Source organism: Anser cygnoides, chromosome 1 (assembly GCF_040182565.1).
Source record: "Anser cygnoides isolate HZ-2024a breed goose chromosome 1, Taihu_goose_T2T_genome, whole genome shotgun sequence".
NCBI classification, from domain to species: domain Eukaryota; kingdom Metazoa; phylum Chordata; class Aves; order Anseriformes; family Anatidae; genus Anser; species Anser cygnoides.
In genome coordinates, this window is record NC_089873.1 from 55166619 (window position 1) to 55191934 (window position 25316).

At 46.4% G+C, this 25316-nt stretch overlaps 1 protein-coding gene across 7 annotated transcripts in view; it reads right to left on the reverse strand.

Moving 5' to 3' along the window:
* The window catches only part of CACNA1I (calcium voltage-gated channel subunit alpha1 I), a 161868-nt gene that overhangs the window by 35408 nt on the left and 101144 nt on the right, over positions 1-25316 (reverse strand). For all 7 annotated transcript variants that reach the window (XM_048069774.2, XM_048069773.2, XM_066996050.1 and 4 more), the window contains 7 exons: positions 19452-19611; positions 17162-17477; positions 16407-16499; positions 10928-11234; positions 9052-9455; positions 1056-1207; positions 230-415 (listed from right to left, as the gene is read on the reverse strand). In XM_048069774.2, the coding sequence (XP_047925731.1) occupies positions 230-415; positions 1056-1207; positions 9052-9455; positions 10928-11234; positions 16407-16499; positions 17162-17477; positions 19452-19611 (1618 nt within the window). The remainder of the gene's footprint in view (positions 1-229; positions 416-1055; positions 1208-9051; positions 9456-10927; positions 11235-16406; positions 16500-17161; positions 17478-19451; positions 19612-25316) is intronic.

Sequence of the window (25316 nt, forward strand, 5' to 3'; positions counted from 1 at the left end):
ATTATGCTCAGTGCATGCATTTGGTGGCAGCATTTCTCCACCCCATCCAGGAAAAATCTTCAGCTCCTGAACCAGATTTAGGGCAGCAGGATCCTCAGCCCCTTTGGGTGAATAAATGTCTGTCAGTGCTGCCTAAGCCTAGAGCAACAGACAAGATGAGCCATGTGCTTGTGCACTGAAATTGCTGTCAATACGAATCCAGAACTCTGTGAGGCAACTGACTCCTCACCTGAAGATGAAGATGAAGAGCATAAGGAGCATGCAGAAGGTGGCCACATTGTCCATAGTCTTCATCAGCACCACGAGCTGGCGGCGCAGTGCGGGCATGAAACGCACCAGCTTCAGCACCCGCAGGAGACGGAAAGTCCTCAGCACAGAGAGGCCCCCGTCCGACTGGCCGATGATTTCCCAGATGCTACGGCCCAGAGAGGCACAGGGAGCGCAAGGGACAATATAAAAAGAGAGGTGAACGAGCAGAGACAGAATAACTATGCTAATCCAAGTTATCACCTCCGCATGGGCAGCATGTACAGAGGGGTCAGAGAGAAAATCTTCTTGAACAATATGTAATTAGAGGTATATTCTACAGGTGTATACTTATGCGTAGAAAGCTGCATTTCTCCCTTCATGAACATGGCACTGCATGTTGCAGGAATGAGGAAATGATTGCAGCATTAAGCCCTAGCAATTCAAGTTCTTCTAGCACACATTAAACCTCTGCAGCATCCTTCATCTGTGCATTTCAAAAAATATTTCACAGCTAATCTTTGTTGTGGACTTGCAAGACAATTGTGATGACCTCTGTTCTACAGAGGAGAGAAGAGAGGGGCAGAAATGCTATGTGGTTTGCCAGGGGTTACCAAAAATGCTGAGAAATTACATCTCAGTTTCTCAATCCTTTGCCTTGTGCATCAGCTCAACTCCTTTTTTTTTAATTTATTTTTTTATTTTTGTTAAAGCTGCTAAATCCTTTTGAAAAAGGCATATGAAAACATGCAAGCTTTATGCTGCTTTTTACTATGTATATTTCAGTTGATCCCCAAGGCCCTTGTCACCTGATGATGACGATGATGCTGTCAAAGATGTTGTAGGGGTTGCGGAGGTAATCAAAGAGACCAAAAGCAGCGAGTTTCAGGATCATCTCTAGGGCAAACATGCTTGTAAAGACAACGTTGCTTATCTCCAAGATGTTGGTCAGTTCCTCTGGCTGGAGAGAAGGCAAATTCAGAGTCAGAACTGAAAGAACAGAACAGAAATAAAGTGCCACCATTCCCAGGGGACAGGCTCTGTAGGGAACTGTGAAGGACCATGGGTGAAATTTGAATGGGACAGGATACAGCCACCTTTGCACTCCAATTCCTTTCCACATTTACTAACTTCATCACAGATTACATCTCTAACAAAATCTTGTATGGCTGGGAGCTCCAAAGACATTCACGCACATGAGGCTGACCAGGCATCTCCCAAATTCACTGGCCCCCTGGCTAAAGGCTGTTTCACTTTGTGCAAAGAATTTGAGTACTTCTGAAGCAAGGCAAAAGTGGTTGATCTGTGATCTCAAGATTTTCCTCTGAGGTTTTGACATACCTGGCACAACTTGTTTTTGAAATTCGCAAAACATTTGAATGTCAGAAAACAGTTCCCCGTTTTCCTCTAAACCTCACTGTACTTTTTTGTTCCTTTTCCACTGTTTTTTCCCCTTCCTTCCTCATTTTCTCTTCCCCCACCCCCCAATAAATCCTTGATGTGCATTAGTTTTCCTGGTCTTGCTCCGGCACTCTTTTCTCATGTCTCTGTCCTATGAGTGGTTTCAATAATTACCTACGTAAATATCAAATTGGATGAATAACATAACTGTGAGGAGGGGCACACTGCTAACACCTCCCTGTATGGGACAGGAAGAGCAGGACAGGGTGAGGAAAAGAGAGAGAGCAAGAGGAGAAAGACAGATGTACAAGGTGAAAATCTCCAGGGATGACACAAGATGACTGTGTAGAGGAAAATGAAAAAAAGGAAAAAGGAAAAAAAAAAGAAAAAGGAAACAAAAAAAAAAGAAAAAAAGGCAACCTGACCCTGCCCCAGGCGCTTTCTTCTGTTGAATCTCTGACACATCTTTCAGCCCCTGTGAAACAGCCTCCTCCAGCAGAGACCGATGTGTTTGTGCATAAGAGAGAAAGTGTTTTAATGACTCCATCAGTGGAACAAGACTGAGCAAATTAAATTACTCCTCCTTTTGTTTTCTGAATTAATGACTTTTTTTTCACTGCGTGCAGCCTTAGAAACTTCTCTGACAAGGTTAGCAAAGGGTCTAGACTGTTTCCTCAGGAATGATGAAATGTTGCTTCAGAGGGAGACAGAGGCTGCACTGATGTCATTGATGACGGATGCCAGGTTCTTGCTGCCCCCCTGTGTGAAACGCAGGCATTCCCTGTGCTGAATTTGGGATGGACAAAGCACCTCTCACCCCAGGGACTGGGAGTGCAGCAGGCCAAACAGCAAGGGCTGAGGTCTCCAATAAGGCCAGATGCATGAGGGGCAAGATGTGTGCAAGCTTGCCCATGCTTACACATACTCAGACACAAACATGTACAGCCCATGGAGACCATCATGCAATGACCAGGTATCAAATTTTCCCTAAGTGAGAGAAAAACCTCCTCCCAGTATAGTGGGCTGCATCCCGGGGCCAGGCTGCACAACCCATGGCCTTCAGACCACACAAGACTGTTACAGTGATTCATCCGGCTGCAGCACATTGCTGGTCATCACCTTCCCAAGCAGCAGCGGGTAGGAACCTGTTCAGATGAAGGTATGTCACCTTCCCAACCCAAGGGACAGGACACAGCAGATCCAAGGCACTTCCTCAGGGCTCCTCTGGCCCAATTTTCCACATTTACCTTGGGGCAGGTATGTCACACATCAGATAAGGTTATCTATTTGATGTTAACTTACTGTGCCTCTGAGCCTCAGCTCCAAGCCTTCAAGGTGAGTCTGACCCAGGCTCTGTGCTAGCGGGCAGTAGTACTCTCACTGTTTGCTTATCCATGCTAAAAAGGTGGCCAAAGATTCCCCTCTTCCTTCACACTGCTGTGAGCTATGCCTGGATACCAGGTCACTCTATTAAGCATCACCTTCTGGTTCTAGGTCTGAACCTCCCCCTAAAGCTGGAAACTGCTTTAACCCCTGTTCTGGGGTCCAAATCCGGCTGTCCTCCTCCAAGATGAATAAATGGACTGGAAACTGCTCCTCTCACAGTTCATATTGTAACTTCCCATGTCTTTTGATAATTTCTTGCACTCCTCGGTGCAGGTTTTTATTGAAGTAGTCCATTTCTTGAAAATCAAAAAAAGTGGAGATGGCTCAATTTATATCCATAATTACATTTGAATAACAAAACCATCCTGAAAATGAAGGATGGGGAGATTAGAGTGAAGAGAGAGAAAGAATGAGCAAGTGCACACAGGAAGGGAGAAATGAAGATCACTTCACTGAGAGCCAGGCGCTAATGACACCAGCCGGAAACATGAGGTCCATATGCTAAACAGAGATGCCAATTTCAGCTTGAATCAAATGATTATGTCAGTGAGAATGAGGAATGTAAAAAAGCAACAGGCTATGATGGTGGATTATCCTCCTCTCTGCTGTCCATGCTTTCTCTCTTGTGCTGTCATAGGGAGCAATTGATGTTTGAAAAGCCATGCTTGCATCTCACTTATGGAAAAGGTCACCTGTTCCCCTGTCTCTCCTTCCCTCCCTGACATCTGTTTCTCTAGTCAAGCCTCCACCTGTTAATCTTTTTCTAATGGGCCATCAATCAGACCCAGCAAAGCATCCTTCCTAGAGAGAGGGGCAGGAAGGACTGGGTAGGGAAAGAAAGGAGACATGAGCAGAGAGAAAAGCAGCAAAAAGAAAAAAACAAAACAAAACAAAAAAAAGCAGAAAAAAATAGCAAAATGAACTCACTGGCACCCAAAAGAAGTAGAGAAGGAGAGATCTTTAAATACTGAGTAAGAGAAAAGCGCTAGCTGGGGAGGGAAGAACAAGACAGAAGGAATGCACACAGAAAAAAGAAGAGAAACAGAGGGGAGAGCCAGCTGGAGGGGTCCCAAGATTGACAGTGAACATGGCTGGTGTAGGAGACTCAGGCCAGAGAAATGTGAACTTGATGAAGAGAGCAAGTGAATGGGGGAAAAGGGCTTCTCCCCTTTTCTTCCTACTGGCACACGGGTTTCACAACACAACGCATGTGTCACCTCAGAGTTGTGACAGATGCCCAGGTTCCTACATACAGTACCTGAGCATTCACTGTAAAATGGTTATTCCTCCACCCAGGCCACCTGTGTTTATCTAGATACCATAAAGTTGAAGTCTCCACAAGGAAAGGCCTCAACTCAAGGCTATTTTGGTCCAAGCAAAACCAGGGAACACCAGAAATCTCCCCAAAAGTTAAGTCCGTTCATATTGCCAAGCCAGGATAGATTGGTTTAGCCATCACACTGGGAGAGAAACTTAAACACAACGCTGGGAGATAAGGATTGGGGTGAAGAGGGTGGCCTGAAGGGGAAAGAGCCCAGGGGGTAAAGCATGCCCAGAGCCAGTGTTTTAACCAGTTGGTTTGCCTGTTCTGCCTCTTTCCAAATCCACGCAGCTACCTAATTCAGCTCTCCATGGTGCTAAATCCTTCATCCCTATCAGTGTGGATCAAACACTGGGAGTATTTGCATGATTCAAGTCTTCAGGGCTCCAGACGAGTGATCGAAAACTAGAACTGGGGCAGTAGAGAGCAGCGGCTCAGCCTTCTTTTTTTCCCCTTTTCAGCTTCTTACTAATTAACATTAGAATTCTTATCTCAGATTAGACTGAAAATGTAATTAGCTCATTATCTGACAGCAGCCAGAAACTCCTACACTATCAGAAAAGTTAGGAATATGCAGACCACCATGAAGCCACTGCAGGAGGAGTTTCTTCTAACCAGGACTAAATTGGCAACTGTCTAGAAACTGAAGAGTGATTGATGTAATCTATGTAGACCAGCCCTACCAAATTCTACCTGCACGCCACTGCCCTTGAAAACATGACGGAAAAATTCCATACAGACGCCTCTCCAGTCTGTCCATTTTTATACATCATTTCAAAGTTACTTGACAATAATCAGAAAAGTCACGGAAATCAGCCATGAAACATACCAGCTAGCTTTTACTTTCTCTACTCACCACAACCGATGCCGGATTTCATAATGTTTTGTTATTCCCTAGTTTTACAAGACTTAAGTGATGTCGTTTCATCCACCACCCTGGGGAGACTGTTCCATCATTTACTAAATGTCAGTATGATGAGATGGCTTGGACACTTGCTGAATGTTTCTGACAAGCAGCAAATAGCAAAAAGAGAAGCAATAACTGTAAAATATGAACTAGTGGATCCAATAAATGCTGGTATAAAGGGAAATCATGCAGGCTAAAGGATATGAAGGTGCCGATTCACAGGACTGGTCTAGTTGGGAAAAATTATCATCTCCTGATCCACACCTCATAAAGTATTGATCTGACGCACAAAGAAATACTGGAAGTAGATCCTACAGGAGGGAAACCAAGTTACTCTGTATTTGTCTTGCTGGCTACTAATGGCAAAGATGTGCAAGTTCAGTGGACCATTTAAAGAAATGCATGAGAAAGGCAGCCTGGGACATTCAGCTGGGACCAGCCTTTCATCCTCACGCTGATTAAGGGAAAAAAGCAGACAGCACCAGATCCTCTGCGAATACCAAAAAAATAAGCTTATTTAAATGATCCTTCTGGACAGCCACAAGCATTTAATATCTTGATTTTCTACACTGGATTTTAAAAATAAGCACTTCCAAGCAGAAGCAGATCTGAAAAACTGCAAAAACTATTTCAAGCAGGACAAAGCTTGAAATGAGGGATTTCAGCTTGTGCAATGTCCCAGCAATATCTGAAGACCTAATACTGAGGGTATTGCATGGTATAATGCAATGATGGATTTGTATAAACTTATCTATTTGCAAGTGATAACTTGTGATAAGCTTAAGGATTAAACATGACTCATAGCAGACAGTTTGTCCCAAAATGAGTTGATTTCCCTCACAAGAAATGTATAAGGAGGTGGGAAGGTGCCTTGGCCACGCAAGCAGGACAGGAGAAAGAACTTGATGGATGAGACAAAATTTAAAGGTGATTTGGATGCAGGTAAAATGGTTTGAATTGCTGAGGTTAAGTTTCCTGGCAGGAAAACAAACAAAAAACTTTGTGAATATTAAAAATGTGAATTGTAACTGAATCACAGAATGACTGAGGTTGCAAAAGACCTCTGAAGGCCATCTGGTCCAACCCCCCCTCACTCAACACACAGATCATTTAAATTTACGTTTTTCTTTCCGCTGGTCAGGGCTCAGGAATTGAAGGCTAGACTTGCACACTGGCTCTGTCCTCAAGATTTCTCTGTTTCTCAGCCTAAGCCTTGTGCCCAGCTCCTGCAGTCTCTCCCCCCATTACCCTGGTGGTTGGTGGGTGCATTGGTCTGTGGGCCACCTCATCCGTATAGTCCCTGAGGAAGTGGAGCAGCACAGAGCTGATGGACGTGCTGTGAGCTGTTCACAGGACCGCTCAAACCTGCAATGCCTTCATACACGCTCCCGCCCAGACAGATATGTCCCAGTGAGAGGCTGGGATTGTGATTTCTCATGGACCAGAAAATCAAAGCTCAAGGGGTCTCCATTCCTGTTAGCTCTCAACTGGAAGAGATTCACATGATGAAGTAGCTGAAACAACAGAAACTACTTCAGTCATAAGATGGTGTCATCCTGCAAATCATAGATCTCTGGGAGCAGAGGGGTTTCCTAGACACTTTTCTATGAAAAATTGTGTTTCTAGATGGAAAAATATCAGGAAAAAGAGAGAGGAAGGAGAGTAAAGGAGACAATGAAGCACCAGTCTGAGATATACCAATAGCAGGGCTTGAGAAAAAATCAAAAACCAAAGGGAAGAGCACACACATGCCTCTGTGGTTTTGAGTTAACTGCAGACCAAAAAATGCTTGGAATTAATGTTATGAACTACTTTTTTATTTATTTTTTATTTTCTTGTGCCAGGTAAACAGGGCTCAGCACACACATTTTAAATAAACAGGCTGCACGACATTTTTCAGTTATGATCAATTTGGTCGACATCTTTTTTTCTAGTAGAAACAGCCCACAGGGCCGTGAGCTTTTCCTAGGTACTTATGGATAAAAAGTAGTAGCATAACTTTAAGGATATGTCATTAATAACCTGCTACTAGAAACCCTGAGACTGCAGGCAGATCCTGCTCTGCTGAGGGCTGTACAAACACAGCAGAGGCAGCCCAGAAGGGCTTAAATTCGCATACACAAAAGCCAGAGGGTGAATTCGCTACCTCCAGCTCAAATGCTCTTCTGTTAAACTCTTAATTCACGCAGTCTCCAATAACCCAGTTAAACTCTTAATTCACGCAGTCTCCAATAACCCAAAATGAACAATGCCTCTCCCTGCTTGGTGCTTGCATCTTTAAAGCATCAGTGGGCAGTTTTCACATTGTCCTGGGCTTCAACCCTTAGTCATCTTTCTGCTACGTGATAAATACATCGCTCTTTTTTATCTGTTTTCATGAGTCAACCCCTCCAGCCTCTTCTTCATTCTCCTCTTCTCTGAGCTCCTGCCAGTATTTTTCTGGTACTGAAACATACAGAGCAGTTTTGCATTCTGGGATCAAATTAAGGTTCCCCATCCTCTTTTATCAGAAATCAGCTGGATTTTGAAAAATGGTCTAATGCTTGGTGTATGGGTGGGATCCAGACATCTGGGGCTTCAAATACTGGCTCAGCCACTGTGTTGCCTCAAACAGGGAAATTAAGATGCTTTAGGTTTCAGGATATCTCTATCCTGTTACAGCACAGGGCAAGTCTGAGTGCCTGCTTAAACCAGTCTCACTACCTGTCTCATTGCTACCTGAGACTGTATTCAGGGCCAGAATTTGACCTGGCTCTAAAGCTCCCTGATGCAATCAGCATCTCAGCTGTGGACCAATCTCTTATTTTTGTGATCTTGACAGATATGCGGGGTGAATCATGGCCACATTCAGACTGGTGGTGTGGATTTGAAGCATAGACATACATCATAGACTCCTTTAACCTGAAGTGCAACAGAGCTACCAGCCAGCAATGCAGATGCAAGGTCATGGACATATTTAATACCCTCTCAAGACTGCTCTGCACAGAACAGAGTAGACATAGCCTCTGTTTCCCAGCTGTAAAATAAGGGCACACAATCCTTCTCCATCTCACAAGTCTGTCATTAGGATAAAGTGCACTGCTGACTCAGAGCTGCCTGAAAACTATTGGCACGAAAGGCAAACCTGTGCCCACACCTGCTGTCTATGCCTTGACCTATATCTATCACTTCTTGCTGTCAGGGCAAAGGAAAGGCTCAAGCCATCTTGACTGGATGGTGCCAAAATGACTGGAGGTGGGAGGTGGTGTCTTTCCTAGCCTTCTTGTGCAGATAGACCGTGCTCAGGCATCTCTTAATTAAGCTGGAAAGGCTAGCAAGCTGATGGATTTGAATTGAGATGCTGGTGAAGTGCCTGTGACATTCCCAGAGGGCATATTAAATTAACCAAATAGACTAAGGATTCAGTAAGCTAATGAAGAGAGAAATGAGAGAGAGATGAGGAAGATGGAAGAGGCAAGGGTGAAGGAGAGAGAAGCAGATGGAGAGAGAAGACAGGGTAGAAAAGAAAAACAGAGGGACAAAAGTGAGAAGGGATGAGGAAAAAGAGGGACTGAAGGGAATTGAGTGGAAAATACATGGAGGCAGAAAAAGTGATTAAGTGCAGGGACAGGGAAAAAATGACCCTGCAATATCCTGAGGCTTTCTCAAAGCCATGCTGGGACCATCTGTGCTATGGCCTGGGGTCCAAATTGCTCAATCTCTGCCTCCAGCGGGTTGCGCCTGCTGCTTAGCCAGGCCATATCCCTGAGCACAACTCTCCATTCCCCACCGCCCACCCTGCATGTCTTACCTGCTCGTGGTGCTCAATGCCCATGCTGATGGTGTTCACGAGGATTGCGATCATGATCCCACGGTTGAAGTACTTGCTGTCCACAATACCTCGAAGCTTGACCCTCACTTCCCGCCACATGTCACTGCAGAGCTTCAGCCGTCCACCTTCTTCCACCTCCTCCTCCTCCTTCTCCGGTGCTGAGGCACCCTGGTCCCCTCTGCTGCCCTCTTCCTCCTCTTCACTGGCTCCTCCGTCCTCCTGGTCTGAATCAGCGCTGCCCAGGACAGAGAGTCTTCGGGATGCGTCATGTTCCCCCCTGTGGCATCGGGGACAGTTGGTGGGATCAGAGGTTGCTGTCACAGCAATGGGCTGGACCAAGCCTTGAGGAGGGCAGTCAAGAGAGTTGTGCTGTTGGCAAAGCCCTGGGGAGAGAAATGATTGTGCTTAAAAGAGAAAGCATTGTTTCCTCCAGAAAAGGCATTCAAGCTGGGCACCTGTTTGGCTTTTGGGTTTTTAGACAGCGTAACAGGGCTTTTTAGCTGTAAGGATGATTAAACACTGGCAAATCAACTCAAGGGCAGCAATAAAAGCCATTGCCGTTGGGTGCTTTACACTGACTGGCTGTGTCACCAGAAGGCATGGTACTGTTCATCTGCCAGTGATTAGGCTCAGCGGGGGTTCATGTCCATCAGAGGAAGAACTGTTTTGTCTGATGCAGAAATCATAGCTTGAGACTCAGTCACTCGTATTAAGTGGGAACTGAGGGAAAAACGATCATGAGGGCTGCCTTTGGCCTGAACAGACACAAGTGGGGTCCAAGAACCCAGACACTGAGCTGAACTCTCTAAATTAGGGATGCTACATTAGCAAAGCATCTCTAGAAGACAGAAGAGGTAGCACAAGAACAGTTCTTCTTGATAGTCCATGCACTCTGAATCAGAATGATCTGCATGATCTGCATGATCTGCATGATCTGCATGATCTGCATGATCTGCATGATCAGAATGATCAGAATGATCAGAATGACTTCAGTGAGAAAACCAAGTTCCCCGAATCTCCAGTTGCGCCTGGAAGATCAAATGGACACTTGTGGGAATGAATCAATTAATTAACACAACGCATGAGAACTGCAGAAACCTTCTCAGCAAGTAAAGAAAATGAAAGACTGAGTATGCAAGACTAGCTGAAGGAAAATCTGTCTTTTTGCTTGTTAACTGAGAGCATTTCTTACGAAAGGCATCAGCAGGCAGTTAATACTAACTCTATAATACCATTTTTACAGACACTTTTCAGGCCAGGAATCCAATTTAAATGGTATCTCATGTCTAATTTTACACAACAGGATGTGTTCCCATCAAGAGAAATTGTCTCCATTGCCCTTGCACGTCAAACTGACTTCTTCAATGTTGCTCTTCTCTCTTGGCTCAGGGGACATACTGCAGTTCTACTCCCTTTTGCTTCTCTCCTGAGGTCCCATAACAACTCAATTTGGGAGGAGAGCTCTGGGGGACCAGCTGTATCACCCAGCCCAATCCTTAGTCCCACTGCCTCATATTTCCCTAATACATCTCTCCCCCAAACTGCCATCACTCCCCTGCTATACCAGACCTGGAGTCCTTTCCAAGACTCAGTCAGTGTCTTTAATGTTGTCACAATTTGTTTTCAGATCTGTGTTGCCTGTTAGTCACCCCAGTTTCCATTCCCACTTATGCTGATCACCTCCACCTTACTGGTCTGGCGCACTGGCCATAGCTCCACGCTCAATGGCCAATGTTAATTCTAACTCTGTGCTTTGTAGGCAAAGATCCTTTGGCAAGCTAGCACATGGAGATGCTCCCAGTTATGCTCATGTTTCCACTACCGACATCTCCAGATTTACCCATACAATCCTTACTGTAGTGCCTCTGGCTTTTCCTGTTCATGCCTAGCTTGGCATCGCCTGGCTCCACGTGGCCCTGGCGCCGGCTCTGTATGCTGTTGTACAGCCCAAGGGTGCGGCGTTTGGCTTTGCGCACGATGTGGCAGACATATTGGAAGATCTCCTCGTAGCAGTCTCCCGGCTCCATGTAGCTGGCGACAGTACTGGAGGAGAGGTACCGGGCCCGCTGCTCCTGCATCAGCTGGTGCTCCCGCTGCTTGGTCTCTGAGAACTGTGTGGCGATGACCACCAGGCACAGGTTAATCATGAAGAAGGAGCCCACCTAGTAGCAAAAGAGAAGGAGGGACAGGTGATGTCAGTGTGGGCAAGGATATACGGCAGGGGGGAAAGAAGAGAGAGGAGGGGAAGGTGAACAGAGGAACTAGAGCTACCACCAGTCCGCATATGGAGATGGGATTTCAGGAAAAGCCAGGATTGGGTGAGCTTGTTTTTGGGAACTCACTCCCTGTTGTTTCCCTGCAGAATTTAGAGCTCTGAACGGAAATTCGGGAAACACAAATCCTAATTTTGGCTCTTTTGGCAGGGTTTGGGACCTTTAGCAAGTCATGTAGAACTTACCTACAAAGGGTTTGATGAAAATTGGACTTTTTCTTTCCCTCTTCTTTGTGTTAAACAGAAGATGGGAAACAGAGGATTATTTTGGTTGCTTTATCCTCTTCTTGCTCATTTACTACCGGAAAAATCATGCACTGTCATTTACGGTCTTCAACTCTTGGAGGACACGTCAGTGTTCTTGGGGCATTTTATTTATTTCTATCATTTACACCATAAAGGGAGATGGCACTTTGCTGAAATGAATGAGCTCTTGAAATTGGAGTTTACAAAAACTAATGACTTTGAGAAGGACTCTAAATAGTCTGTCAAAACAATACTTCTTTGCTCAATTTCTATTCTTCTGATTCTTCTGAGACCAGACATTTTATAATTGCTCTTATTTTACTTGTCCTCCAGCCTAGGTGGATTTACCATGTCAAATACAAAAACAACCACAGCTCACTCCACCAGTTTCTCAGAAATGAAACAAAAATCCCAAGTTCTTGCTATTGTCCCTAGAGAAGCCAAAAAGTCATTCCACCAAAAGGTGGAATTATTTTTCAGGAAGTACCCCAGCTTGTACCTACCCAAGTACCTACCCAAACAGCCTTCCGCTCAGTGCACAGCCCTTGCCACTCTCCACACAAGCTTGTCTCCTTATAAATCCCTTTGTCTTGCACACAGGTGCCCAGCAGCTCCATCCTCAATGTAGTGGTTCTCAGTATTTCAAAGGGGAGATGTCCCTGCTAGCATCTGAATAAGCCTTTGAAACATGAAGCCCTTCCCAAACAGATTCAGCATACGGACAATAAACCATTTCAAAATAATGGGCTTTTTTTTTTCCTCTTCCTCTCAGCACCTTTCAAAGCTGTTCTAATTCTGTTTCCCTTCATCTCTGAGCCCTTCTCAGTGATGAAACCTATTTTCCCTTCAGCTTCTATACGTGGCCTTGAAACAAAAAACAATGCCTCATTCGGATCCCTTCACCTGCCCCCAAGGAGTTCTGTAGTCCGTGATCTCTTACATGTTTTCACTGCTGAGGGTATGACTGGGAATCCGAATTCTCCTCCGATGTGCTCCCTTGCCCTCTTTCCCCTCAGCAACACACGACCCTCACAGGCTTTGTCTGTTCAGTTCTCTCCCTCGGCTTGCCCTGAGTGAGGCAGGGCTGGGAGCTGGATACCTGTTGTGCATTCCTGAAATGCAAATTGTGACACTGCCTGGTACTTCCAAAGTCTCCACAAGCAACAAACGACCAAGACACTCAACACCTTCTCTCTAGGAGACAAGCAGAGAAGCTGAGGGCAACAAGATGCCCTCAGCAGGGTCATACTTTAAGCCTGGGGCTGAATCCTGAGGTGGGGGGGGGGGGTCAGGTTTCACATCACTGAGCTCTGTTCTTGCAGGGAATTGTTTGCTGTGATCAGATGACTGAAAAGGGGAGGAGTGGGAGTACTGGGTATGGAGCTGGCCTCCAGTCCTTGAACCTCTTAGCTAGAACACCAAACACAAAAAAGCTTTCTTAATCCTTAAGGCACAAGTCCACAGACTCTAAAGATCTGCTGAGCTTGTCTCTGCCTCCCAACCAGCACTATGACAGGAAAGGTCCCAGATGGCTTGTGACTGAGCTATCCATCTCAGCCAGCTGAACGGCAAGACCACAAGTGTCTGACACAGAGTCAAAGTATCTGACAGAGCCAGAAGGAGATCACTGATGCAAAGCCCCAACACAAGGAGTCCTGTTCAGTTCCAGGCCTGAACTTTGTACTGAGCTGTACTTTGATTAAGCTGAATCCTGGCCTTGTTCAGCCTAAGGCTTGATCCCTGTTTCTACAATATCTAATCAAACCTGACTGGTGCTGGAGATGCTGACTTACTTGCCCATTATTTTTGTTTATTCCAGAATATCCAGCTTGTCTCTTCCAAAGCTCACATACGTAAGAACAGGGCACTTCCAGGAGGCCTAAGTGTTGCAATGTGGATGCAAACCTGAGAGTTCAGAAGAGCCTGAAGTTTTCTCTAGTCCAGGAGCAACACCAGTGGCCAAGTAGCTGAAGTGGTGACACAGAGAAAGCTAGACTTCAAGCAGGAAGACCCAAGTGGAGCACTGACACAAGAAGTGAAAGCAGGCCTTCTTTAATGCCACCTCCCTGGTCTCCAGCAGAGCCAGAAGCTGTTTACAATTTGCTGAATACACAAAATGTTTTTACCAGGTTGCTCTGTAAAGACCTCTCAGAGTGCCAGGGTCAGACGATGCTCTTCCCCTCAGGGACCATGTCAGTGCAGGAGTCCTAGAAAATGCTGGGAATGTATCCGGGTGGTGGAGCCTTCTTTCCTCCTTATGAGCCGTAACCGGTAATGCCCTTACACAGGTGTTTGAAGATATCGCTGTGAAGGATGGAGAAGTCATAGATTAAAGCATAACTCTGAGGAGTTGTCTGTGGAGATCCAGCCCCAGAAGAATGAGTTCGAGCCAAAGCTAAGAGGTGTGTCGAAACGCAGAGAGCCAAGGCCTGAAGTATGACTGTCAGAGCAATCCAGTTTAGAAAGTCAGGCCTTTCAACCACAGAGAAAGAGGGCAGGATAAAGGCCACAAGGACTGTGCTTCATAAGACTTGAAGAGGAAATGTCATTGCTATAAGAAGAATTGGAGGGAAAATGACACCAAGTGACAGCAAGTTCACGCTGTGGTTTTGCTAAGTGCTGCAACAGCACCCTGGAAAGATGCATTACATGTGCAAAGAAAGTAACAGAAATGCTAAATCCTTTCTTGGTGTAATTCCACCAAAGGCAGAGGAAATATCCTATCTAGCATAAGGCTCCTCTGTTCTGAGAAGTCCCCAGAGTAAGTTGAGGTTCGTGTGCTCCCGTGTTTGGTGGAAATAAACCTACATGGCTTCTTCAAATGAGGAGGGCGTGTCTAGAAATGTCAATGACACTCTGCAGTAAAATCTCAGGTGGAGTGTTTAATTGAGGGTTTTCAGCTGCCTGCAAATTCAGAGACAAAGTTTGAGTCACTGGAAATCCACATGAGATGAGCCAACTCCGGAAGGATGATCCTGTTTCAAAACCAAATATATGCTGACAGAATTTACGTAGTTTGGAGCTGGGGCCGGAGAGGGCAGCTTTTTGGAATTGGCCCATAGGAGATCGGTATGCCCACCTCAAAGCTTGAACACTGACTCTACACATCCCTTCCTGGCTCTGGGAGAGGCTGTGTGTGAGGCTGGGAGTAAATCCTGTGCTGAACTACTCGTTATGCAAATATGGGTATCTGGCCATGCTGCTCAAAGTGATAATGCAGGTAAGTCCTAAATATCTGTTGCATGATAGAAGATCTGAACAAACAATATGGGAAATTATTGTTTTCTGGATTCACAAAAAGCAGCGGATGATTGGTTTGGCTCTGGGGATAGAGCTGTGAGGAGCTCCCCTCCCATCCTGTGCAGTCATATTTCTAGACTGACTTTCCTTGGGACTCTCCAGCCTCAAAGTAAGAGCAGCATTTTTCAAAGTGTATTTCACTTCTGCTGTCCTGGCTCGTGTTTCAGCCCAAGGAAACAGGTCACCTTTCTGTTCGTCTCTCCTTGTCTTATCCTTCTGCTGACAGAAGGCCAGAAGGGAGGGAGAAACATGGAATACCATGAAGATTCATCTTTTTCATAAGTTCTCTAACCTGAATGGATCAACAGATTTTTCTTTGTGCTACTCCCCATACATACAGGCTACAGAATTTCTCCCAGAAATCGTACTAGGGTTTGTTTGCTCTCAAACCATTGCATGCCAATCTGAATTTAAAACAGATCCTGTGCCAGGAAAGTCTGTTAGTGTTACTGGGTGGCTGCTTCTAGAGATCTGTTTCTAGGAGGGCATGACCACATAGGACAAGTAGTAGGTGCAGAGCAGAATCTTAGCTAGGTCCATTCAACAGTCTATCCAGATGCATGTGGGCTTTAGAGATACATACCGAGGTCCTTACTGGCTAAGTAACACCTACCACGTACAGGTTGAATACTTCCCATAATACATCCTAGGTCTTTCCCTTCTACTTTAGACTTTGGTCCCCATATAGTAAAGCTGCAAGTCTTCAGAAACAAAGGAAATGCCTCCTTGTTAGAAACAGGACATTCGCTCCAAAAAAATGTTTTTATAAGTGGGAGGAGGCCTGAAGAATGGAACAGACAATGGCATTGTTTTTCTCACCTCTCCCTCCAGGCACAGGCAACAAATGTCCTTACAACAAAACAATCACCTTCAACCTTCACATGTATAAATCCACAGGGCTCAAAAACTGCTTATGAAGTTCTCATCACTGACACACTGCTCTCCCTCCATCCCCACCAGCCACAAGTGATCTCACACAGCCAGTTTATGTTGGATTGATGACACTTTGGGAGCAGCAGCTCCTTTTTGTTCTCAGAAGGGAAGTAATTCAGCATGACAGACCCTGAATCTGACAGAATCTGAATCTGAGACCCTGAATCTGAGAAATCCAGGTGCTGTCAGTAGCCATAAAACAGGAATGATTCAAGAGTGTCAAATGTGCAAAAGGCAAAATAGGAGAAAAGGTGCAGAAATGCTTCTCTGTACTTTTGGGCCTACTGTTTTGAGGAATTTACTACGAAAGATGATGTTTGGATGAACACATTATCCTACATTGGGTATTGATTTTCTAGGAATCAATCCTGAGCATATTCTTTGAGCAAAAGAGAAGAGCCTGACTGACAACTGTGTGATCCTGCCACAGATTCTTGGTGAAAATCATTGAACTGGATTCCTGAGAGTCCAAGAAGAAATCCAGGTACAGTAGTTTGCTACTCAGTATATGTGTTGACCTAATGCCCGACCTTTTGTAGGCTCTTAGCTTGCAATGCTGAGACTCATTGAGTCTTATACTTACAATTATCAGCAAGATAAAGTAGATAAAATTGTAGAATGAATGGGCATCCATCACGTAGTACATGATCTCCACCCACCCTTCCAGTGTGATCACCTGCAAAGACAAGCGACAAAAAGAGAATCAGGAGGGAAGTGGGCTTCCAGAGATCATTTATCAGTGTACACAAGCAGATAGTGGCAAGTCTGTTGCAAACCAAGGAAGGTGAGAAACAAAAATTCCTTTCAAGAAGGCCAAATTTCCATTCCAGAAAATCAGCATGGTACTGCTTGGTGACACTGGCATACTGTCAAAGCCTGTGAGATCATGCTAGCCCACAGCGGGAATATTTCATTAAAATAGTTCATTTCCCTGGATCACAGCGGGGGAAAACCTGCAGCAGGTTTCTGTGCCCCTTGGACTGGACACTGCGTACAGCCAGTGGAAAAAAAAAAAGGCAAGGATTTTAGCTCCCATCTGCAACAAATGCTGGGAATTAATAAATAAACAAACAAATAAATAAGAGACTCCTTTGCTATAATGATCTGGATTGAAAAAAATTGAAATAAAACAGGTACAAGTCAGCCTGAAGGGTGCCTAGAACAGCTCTGCATCCCTACCCATCTTCAGGAACACTCTATGCGATAAGCATTTGGCCTCACTTTCCAGGATAGTTGCAATGCCCCTTTCTCTCTGCAGCTGTATCACACCCTGCAGAAAAAATCACGGGATCAAAGAAAGACTGAAATGGAAAAAAAATAGTTGAGCTTTGTTTTTACCTGAAATATCACAATCCAGGCATACCCAATATTGTCAAAGTTGATAGCACCCTTGTGCGGGTTGGCGTTTCCTGTACGGCACACGTTGTAGTACTGGTTCCAGTTGACACACATGCCACTGATGTTGAACTCTTGCCGGACTGAGTTGTAATAATAATAATCATCCTTGTCCAAACAACACTCATGGCCCCGCTCCTTCAGGGGCGGGATCTCGTGACAGCCCATGATTCCATTGTCTCCTGACAGCGAGCAGATAAAGGGCATCTCATCATCTTCCTCTGGCTGGTAATAAGGTGGCAGGACAATGTCACCTTGTCTGCAAGGATAAAAAACACAGTCATAATCTTCCTGCAGCAGATGTTTTCCCATCAGTGATATTGGTGGAGCTTGGAGCTGGTGGAGCTGCCATTCTGACAGGGATGGCACTGAGTAAAGGATTTCCAGGTTTATTTCTTCATATTTATGGAAGGACAGAGCTCCCGGAAAACAGGGAATTTCCAGGGGTCTGTCTCCAGTTTTCAGAGGTTTGTCCTCCATTAGAACACCCCAACCCAAATTACACAATCTGCTTGCATAGAGATGGAGGGAAGCTGGAATGCAGACATTTGCATTCTGATCACTCTTCCCATTTGCATCAAAGCTAAATCAGATGCAATGATATTAAGGAAGTTCATCAGGCTTTAATGTGATGTGCTCATGTATGTAACTGTTGATGGACATGTTTTATAACATTTGGCACTGAACCTTCTGTACTTCCAGAAAAAAAAAAAAAAGAAAAAAAAAGAATCCAGTTTATGCATAATTAAGATTGCTCAGCTAAGCCTTAAAATCAGGAATTGCAAAGTAAAGTTGACTTAACCTTAATTTTGACTCTTCTTTGACAGTTGGCATTATGGGTATAATGTTTCATGACAAGTTCACGTGCTTTTTCCCAAATAACACAGACACCTTCCAAATGCATGAATAATTAAAATCATCTATGCTTGCCTAGCTGGAGATGAGATAATGATAAGGATATATGAAAGGTGGAGATTTAAAATTTTCCATCAAACTTTATCTGGCACACTTGCATTCCTTGCAGTGCTACAATACACAGCTTTCACGTTGCATGAATGCAGACTCTTTCTCCATGTGTCGTTGGAAGGGGACAGGTGTTGATGAAAAAGGAAAGAGAAAAAGCCTCCGATTCTAAGCTAACTGGGACTCAACCACAAGCTTCTGTCATTACACATCCGCGTCACTGATGAACTAGGTGCCTGCAGACTTTGTTTCTCTAATAATGGTCAAAGATTATCCAGTATCTGTCACTTTACAGGCTGTGGCCCCAATTCACTTCTCAGTTACATCAACTCTGCTTGGATTTAATTACACTCATTAAAGTACTACTACTGTGATTTACATAAAGGCCAATCATCCTAAACATCCGTTTCTCCCCAAGGAATATATAAACTCTGTAAATGGCTGTTTTAAGTAGCTCCTACTCTCCAACCCCATTGCTGTTCTGCAGATTGCATTTTCGCACTTATTTTGTTTTCCCAATTTGAGATGATCTAAAGCTTCAGAATTGTTTAATCAGTTTAAACTGATCTATGGCATTAGCTTTTTTAAAGCAGTCTAAACTGATCAAAGGTCTGGAGTTACTATATGGTTTTAAGAAGACATTTTAAAGCTGGAGACCAGTTAAAGCCAGAAAGTCAACAGAGGAGCTGTGCTTTGCTCATGGGGAGGGTAATTGGAAAGTTTGCTGTGGGCAGGAGCTTTTCTACCCCACTGCTTCCAGGGAGGAGGAGAGCTGTGTCCTGCAGGTTCCCCTGACCCCTCCAGGATGAACCTCAGACACCTGTAACCAACTCCTGTGTGGCTCCAGGCTCTTTGCCAGAACTGTGTCCACTTTTTCGTGCATCTGCTTGTTCCATTCAAGCACTCATTCTTAGGGGAGAAAGACAACATGGCTGATGTTTCTGAGTTTCAGCTATTTCTGGGTGGTGGAGCAGAATCTGTGGGCACGGCTGGAGGAGACCGCTACGATAACTTATGCCTAGCTGAATCCCAATGACCCCAGGCATCTGTGTACTGTGAAAATGGGCTGAAATCCATCTGCACCTGCCTTTACCCTCCCTCCCTGTTCAGTCACTGCAAAACACGGCCAATATTCTGCACCATATTCCCCTACAGCTGTTTGGAGGAAGCAATACGCAGAGAGCCAGGCAGCAGAAGACGAGAGAGCAGGGACGGGGAAAGAAAAACACCCTTGGAAGAAAAGAAGGGACATCATCTCCCAAGCACTCACATTGTGAAGTTCTCCTCCATGAAGCAGCGGTTGCGGAGCAGCCCAGCCCACAGCTGCACCCCGATGATGCCGAAGATGAAGAAGACAAAGAAGCAGAGGAGGAGGACGTTCCCCAGCATGGGCAAGGTGTCCAGGAGCAAATTCACAAGGATGCGCATGCCTGCGGGGGGGGAAGAGAACCAGAAGGAGCAAGTGTGGGGTGGATGGAGAGAGAGAGAAAGGGAGAAAAGACAGGAAAGAGGAGGAAAGGAAAGGAAAAGAAAGGAAAAAATAGGAGACAGGAAAAAAAAAAGCCACATAAAGATAAAAAGCAGAGTGTTGGAAATTAATTACTGCCCCAGTCGGGCTAGATTTATGATCGTTGCCCTTTCTTGTCCTAACCTCCACTGACAGGCAGCCAGCAGAGCTGCTGTGATGCCACGATCTCTTAACCCTAGGCCTCTGTCTGCAGCACCGAGAAGAAAAAGGAATAAGACTTTCGGCACCATCGGCCATCTGATTGATATTTCCCCCTCCCCCTTCCTGCAGAAAGGCAACCGAGTGAAAACTCTATCCCAAAGGTGCCCAGCAGCTCAGCGACCCCATCCCTCAGACGGCTTGGACCGAAAGTCACCCCAGTTTGATGACTGCACGCCGCAACCTGGGAGAATTGCACTGACGGTCCGAGGCCAGCCTGCCTAGCAGGATGGACGTCTCCAACACACAAACAACTGGAATTAATTGGTCTTCTCGGTGGCAGTCTCATCAAGGGATGGTACTGGAGACCACACTCTCCTCTCTTGGCTAGTCACCCTTCCCCAGCATGCCTAGAGCACATGGGTAGTGGGCACAGCCCAAAATGCTGTTGGCACAGCACCCCTGGCCAGCACAAAATCCAAAATCCTCCCCTCTTTTTCTTTTGTTAAATCACTTAATGAATTTCTTTCTCTGGTTTTATTTCTCTCCCAGCTCTTCAGCTCACGCAGCCACAAGCAGGGGTAAGGACAGACTTGTTTCTCCATAGAGCTAATGACTTTTTCTCTGCTCTCCAGGGATGGTGAAAACCCAGAAATCCTTCTGAGCATCACCGTACCGCCTTTAACCCTGTGCAGTTATCTCTCCTCACCACCACAGAGGTCTCTCCCTCAGGGGCCCAGAGAGTTCCTTCACTGAAGATGTTCCATGTAGGCCAGCAAATAATTAGCTAATTAGGTATTTATAACCAGTTCATTACTTCAGATGGCAGGAGAAGGGGAAAGAGGAGCAGAAGATAAGATTAGGATTCACTGACAGCCCTCTGAGGCACCAGTTAATCCCCTTTGTATGCCCAGTGTCAAGTAATTAGCCACATGATGCTGTGCATTAGGCTGCCTCCGTTCCCCAGCTGCTCGTGCTGTGGAGAAGGAATGGAAGTGGTGTCAGCGGGGCACGTGCACTGAAGGGAGAGGGAGGAGGGAGCCTGGTGTGGGACATCGGCCTGGTTTAGCTCTGGGGGAAATGTTTTGGGATGGGTAGGAGAGGCGGGAGTGGTATTTGCAGGTGGGAGATGCTTAAGGGTGGATCACGAAGGAGAAGGAACGATGGCGTTAGCTCTTCCAGGGGGATGACTAACTCCAGGCTGTGGAGCAGCTGCAAAGCCCTGCTTGCCTGACTGCCCAGCTCTATCTCCAGCCACCAGCTAAGGCGCTTTCTAGACAGCACATCAGTAACTCAGCAGTCCAGCCGCTCGCTGGGGATCGCAGACATGCCATGAGTCACTGCTGGCTCTCTGATCTGTCACCATACAAAGCCCAACAGCACAGGCACCCTGCCCTGCTGCCTGTCTCCGTGACCTCCCAAGCTCTGCAGCAGCGCTCTGTGCATCACTTTGGCTGTGAAGCCACACACCCTCACTGCAGCGCAGCGTGTTCCCAGCATTAATGCCACTACACAGCACGAGCTCCCTAGTGCCCATAAACTGCCCTGGTCAGTACGTTAGGGAGAGCCAAGTAACACAGGAATACATACCAGTGTTGCTATACCAGCAACGCTGCAAGAGGGGGTGATGTATTTCAGAGCAGTGGCAGCAGGAACAATTAGACTGCCCTTCAGCTGAAATGCAGAGCACTTGTCTCACAAGGGATTTCACAGACAAAACACTTGCTGGGCCAGAATTTGCTGATTTTGCAAAAACTGATTTTGTTTTTGTTCTACAGGAAGACAAGTGGCTTGCAAAACTTGCCTGCCTTTCTCTTGGAAGCCTCTTGCCTGCCCATACGTTCTCCCTCCTGACTCTCAGAGGAGGACACAGGACAGCATTATCCACAGCTCCAGGATCACAGCGATTGCACTCATGCCAGCACGCTGGAGTACCTGGGCCCCCAGCATCAGGCAGGTGGCCCCAGAGCATGGCATCTTTCCCACATCACAAAGAATCTCAGCATTGGTAGGTTCCATTTCTAAGTCCAAATTAAACCCAATTTTGATTTTAAAAAATCCTCCATTTGAAAATCATCATCCTTCCCTGCCCATCGATGTCCACTGTGGATATGAATAAAAACACTGAACTTACATCCATGCAAACAGCAACTACAATTCTCCTGTGGAACACCTGCCTCACTTCAAACAAAGGCTCTTTTGCTTCCTGCCCTAAACTGCAAAACAATTGCTTTGGGAACCCATTTTGCAGTCCCTTGGCCCTGGGAAAGGGCAGACTGGTCTGGCAGCCATGCTATAAAGCACCCGCTGCAGATCTCCAAGGAAGGAGGCTCACTGCCAGGCATCTCAATGCTTTCACAGGCAGGAGGGAATCGGCCCCGGCAGAGCAGCACGTTTTGGGGGTCTGCAGAGCCTGAGCAGGTGTCTCTGCAAGTGGTCCCTGTTTCTTCAAGCACTCAGAAGTGTGGGGGAAAGAAGAAGAAAGGCTGAAGAGCCTAAGGATGGACCGTGGTGATTTACTCAAGACCCTGGCTGGGACTGAAGTCTCCAAAGTAACCATAAGGCAATGGAAATGGCCAGAAGACAAGGCAGGGGTAGCAGGATGCTTTTCAGTGCATCTTTGGGTGCATCCTGCCCTGGAGAGCCATGACACCTCTCTTTCCCAAGGTACCTTTGCTGGACAGCCCCCATCCATAGTGACACTGGTGTGTCCTGTGCAACGGCTTCTAGAAGGTGCTGGAAAACGGCTTCTTCAGCAAAGTCCTGCTGCTGCCTCTCTCCCCCTTCACTTTTCTCTTGTTGTGACTACAGAGATCTCATCTCTGCCTTTCCACTGCTCCACAGCATCTGTGCGCACCTCTCCCAGCCTGCTTCCCCCTCTCCCCACCACTGCCCGTCCCCAGTCCCTGTGTGTCCTTTACCATTGGCAGAGCAGAAGCCACGCTGGCTCACAGCAAGGAAGGAATATGAAAGGGACAATGACCTTTTCTGAAGCAGCCTTTGCAAAAAAAAAAAAAAAAAAGAGATGTTCACTGAAAAGAGAAAGGAAGAGGGACCACGTAGTCCAGAGGAAAAGCAGGGAGGGAAAGCATTGATGAAGCAACATTCAGCTACCAAACAGGCTCCCAGGGCATCAAATATGAAAAGGTTTTGCTCTTCAAGGGGAAGAAAAGCTAGAAACATGAAATATTCATGAGTGCCAGGTGTGGGCTCTGAAAGACCTTTTCTCCTCCCTGCTCACCCTCATGAGGAGGCCAGGGGAAAGGAGAAAATAAAATGACATCTGCTGTGGGCATCCGAGGAAGGATCCTCACAGCCAAGCGTCTGAAAATGAGCCTCAGATAATGCTTCCCTGTTGCCCTGTGCCCGCAGACAGGGGCAAGGGGTGGGGAAGGGTGTGTGATGGGACCTCACCAGCGGACAACTCCTTGTAGCAAGGCTACGGGCATGGCAGAGATGCATTCACGGCTCCAACACAGCAGAGGACATCGGCTGCAGGGGTGAGACGTAGTGGGAGGCAGAGGAGTGCCGGCATCCAGAGGCCCTTCCTGACAAACTCTGCAGATGCTACAGCAACCGTAACTCCCCCCAGACACTTGCTGTCAGCCCTGATTAGCTCGGCCGTCACGGCTGAAGCCTCCCCAAGCAGGCTCGCCCAGCACGTGCCCAGGCAGGGCTAGGGAGGAGGCGAACTCCTGGCAGGTGTGCCTGGCTGCTCACCACCACCTCCCCCTGCTCCCGAGGCACCCCTCTGTTGCTTTGCTTTCTCTCCTCCTGCCTGTTCACAGGAGTGAGGAGCAAAAGCTGTTCCCTAGCACTAACTACCTCGCAATCTGAATGGGGGACCAGATCAGGATGGGGTGAGAAACCCTTTTCCTTTTGCTTTCTTTTATCTCACCCATCTCTGAGTTTGAGTCCTTCCCAAACAGGTTTAGACAATCCTTCCTTGGCTTGGAGTAAACCAGATGGACGACAGCATAATCCTCAGCACCCATCCCAATTGTATCATGGGCCAAGCCTCCAATTGTCATTTTATCTGGAACATAAGCAAATCTCTTCTTTCCCATCAGTGTTCGTGACTGTATCTGGCAGGACATTTTGCAGAGCACGGAGCCTGAAACCTCTCTCCATCCCTCAGCCAGGCAGCTTGCCCAAGCGTGCCTTCTTTCCTTCCTCCCCTGCCCCAGGACACATGGCAGTCCACCCAGCTAGCACCAGGTTGGCAGTGTTTTCCTGTGCATGCTCCTTTAGGGGAATTGTCAGTGCTGAGGAACCACTCCAACAGATGGACGGTTGTGCAGGGAGCACGTGGAGAGAGCTGCACCTTTTTTTGTGGCCAGCCCTTGTAGTTAAAATAACCTCGGTTGCACCACTGCCATAGAGGACCTGCCCAGATGCCTGGCCTGACCCAGGTTAAATGAACCCCATGGGGACACACGCCCATTTGACAGCACAGGGCAGGGAGAGCTCTTAAGCCAGCTCTGCTGCTAAGGAGAAGGCAGCTGCCCCAGACACAAACGTGAAGGATCGGTTGCATTTAGAAAAGAAAAAAAAAAGTCTTTTCATTGATCTGTCAGGTTTGTGGTGTGTTTTAGCATACATTTGGGCTGGGGTTTTGCGCTTGCAGGTGGTCTGCATGATCCATGGTTTAGGAGAGGCACTAGGTCCCTCACCGACACCCCGCTCCTGCCTTGCTGCAAGCAAAGCTGCCTAGCACTTCTGGCTGGCCCAGAGACCTTGTCCCACTCAGCCTGTTGATGAGCTAAGCTTCAATTATCCAAATCTTTGTCCCTCCTCAGCTTGACCACAGACGCAGAAAATATCAAAGCATGACATTTCCAGCACTTATAAAGCTTCAGCTAGTACAAAAAGCTGCTGTTCATTTTCTCAGCAGCATGGGCACATCAAGACTTGCCTCTGTGCACGGACTTCCCTTAGGACCCCGAATCAAGTTCAAGCATTAAGTGTCCTCACTCTTTACCTTTAAAGCACTCCTCAGCTTAAGCCTGAGGTAGCCAAAATAGAGACTAAAGCTCCATGAAAGAATTGGTGGTCAGAACTTCACCCTGCTGGGACAAGGGAGCTCTCCAGACAGTTTTAAAGTGCAGAGATGTAAGAGAAAGAGCACTCTGAAGCTTGCTCTGGGGCAGTAGAAACAATTCCCTTGGGAGCCAGGGACTAGCACAGACCTCAGTGCCTTTCACTCTGAGAGTACGACGCTTAGCAAGGATGGATCAGGTCAGGGCAACGTGGGCATCGAAAAGGAAAGAAAGAAGAAAAGGAAAAAAAAATACACAACGTATCCCCCAACATACACAGAGCTAAAACAACCACGAAAAAGAGAGCACAAACAAAATCCAAGACAACCCTCTCCAAAACATCCCCCACACACCTTTTTTTTTCTTTCTATTTCCGTTGGGGGGAATATGAGAAAACAAACACATAGCTAGGATGCTCAGAGCACTGCTG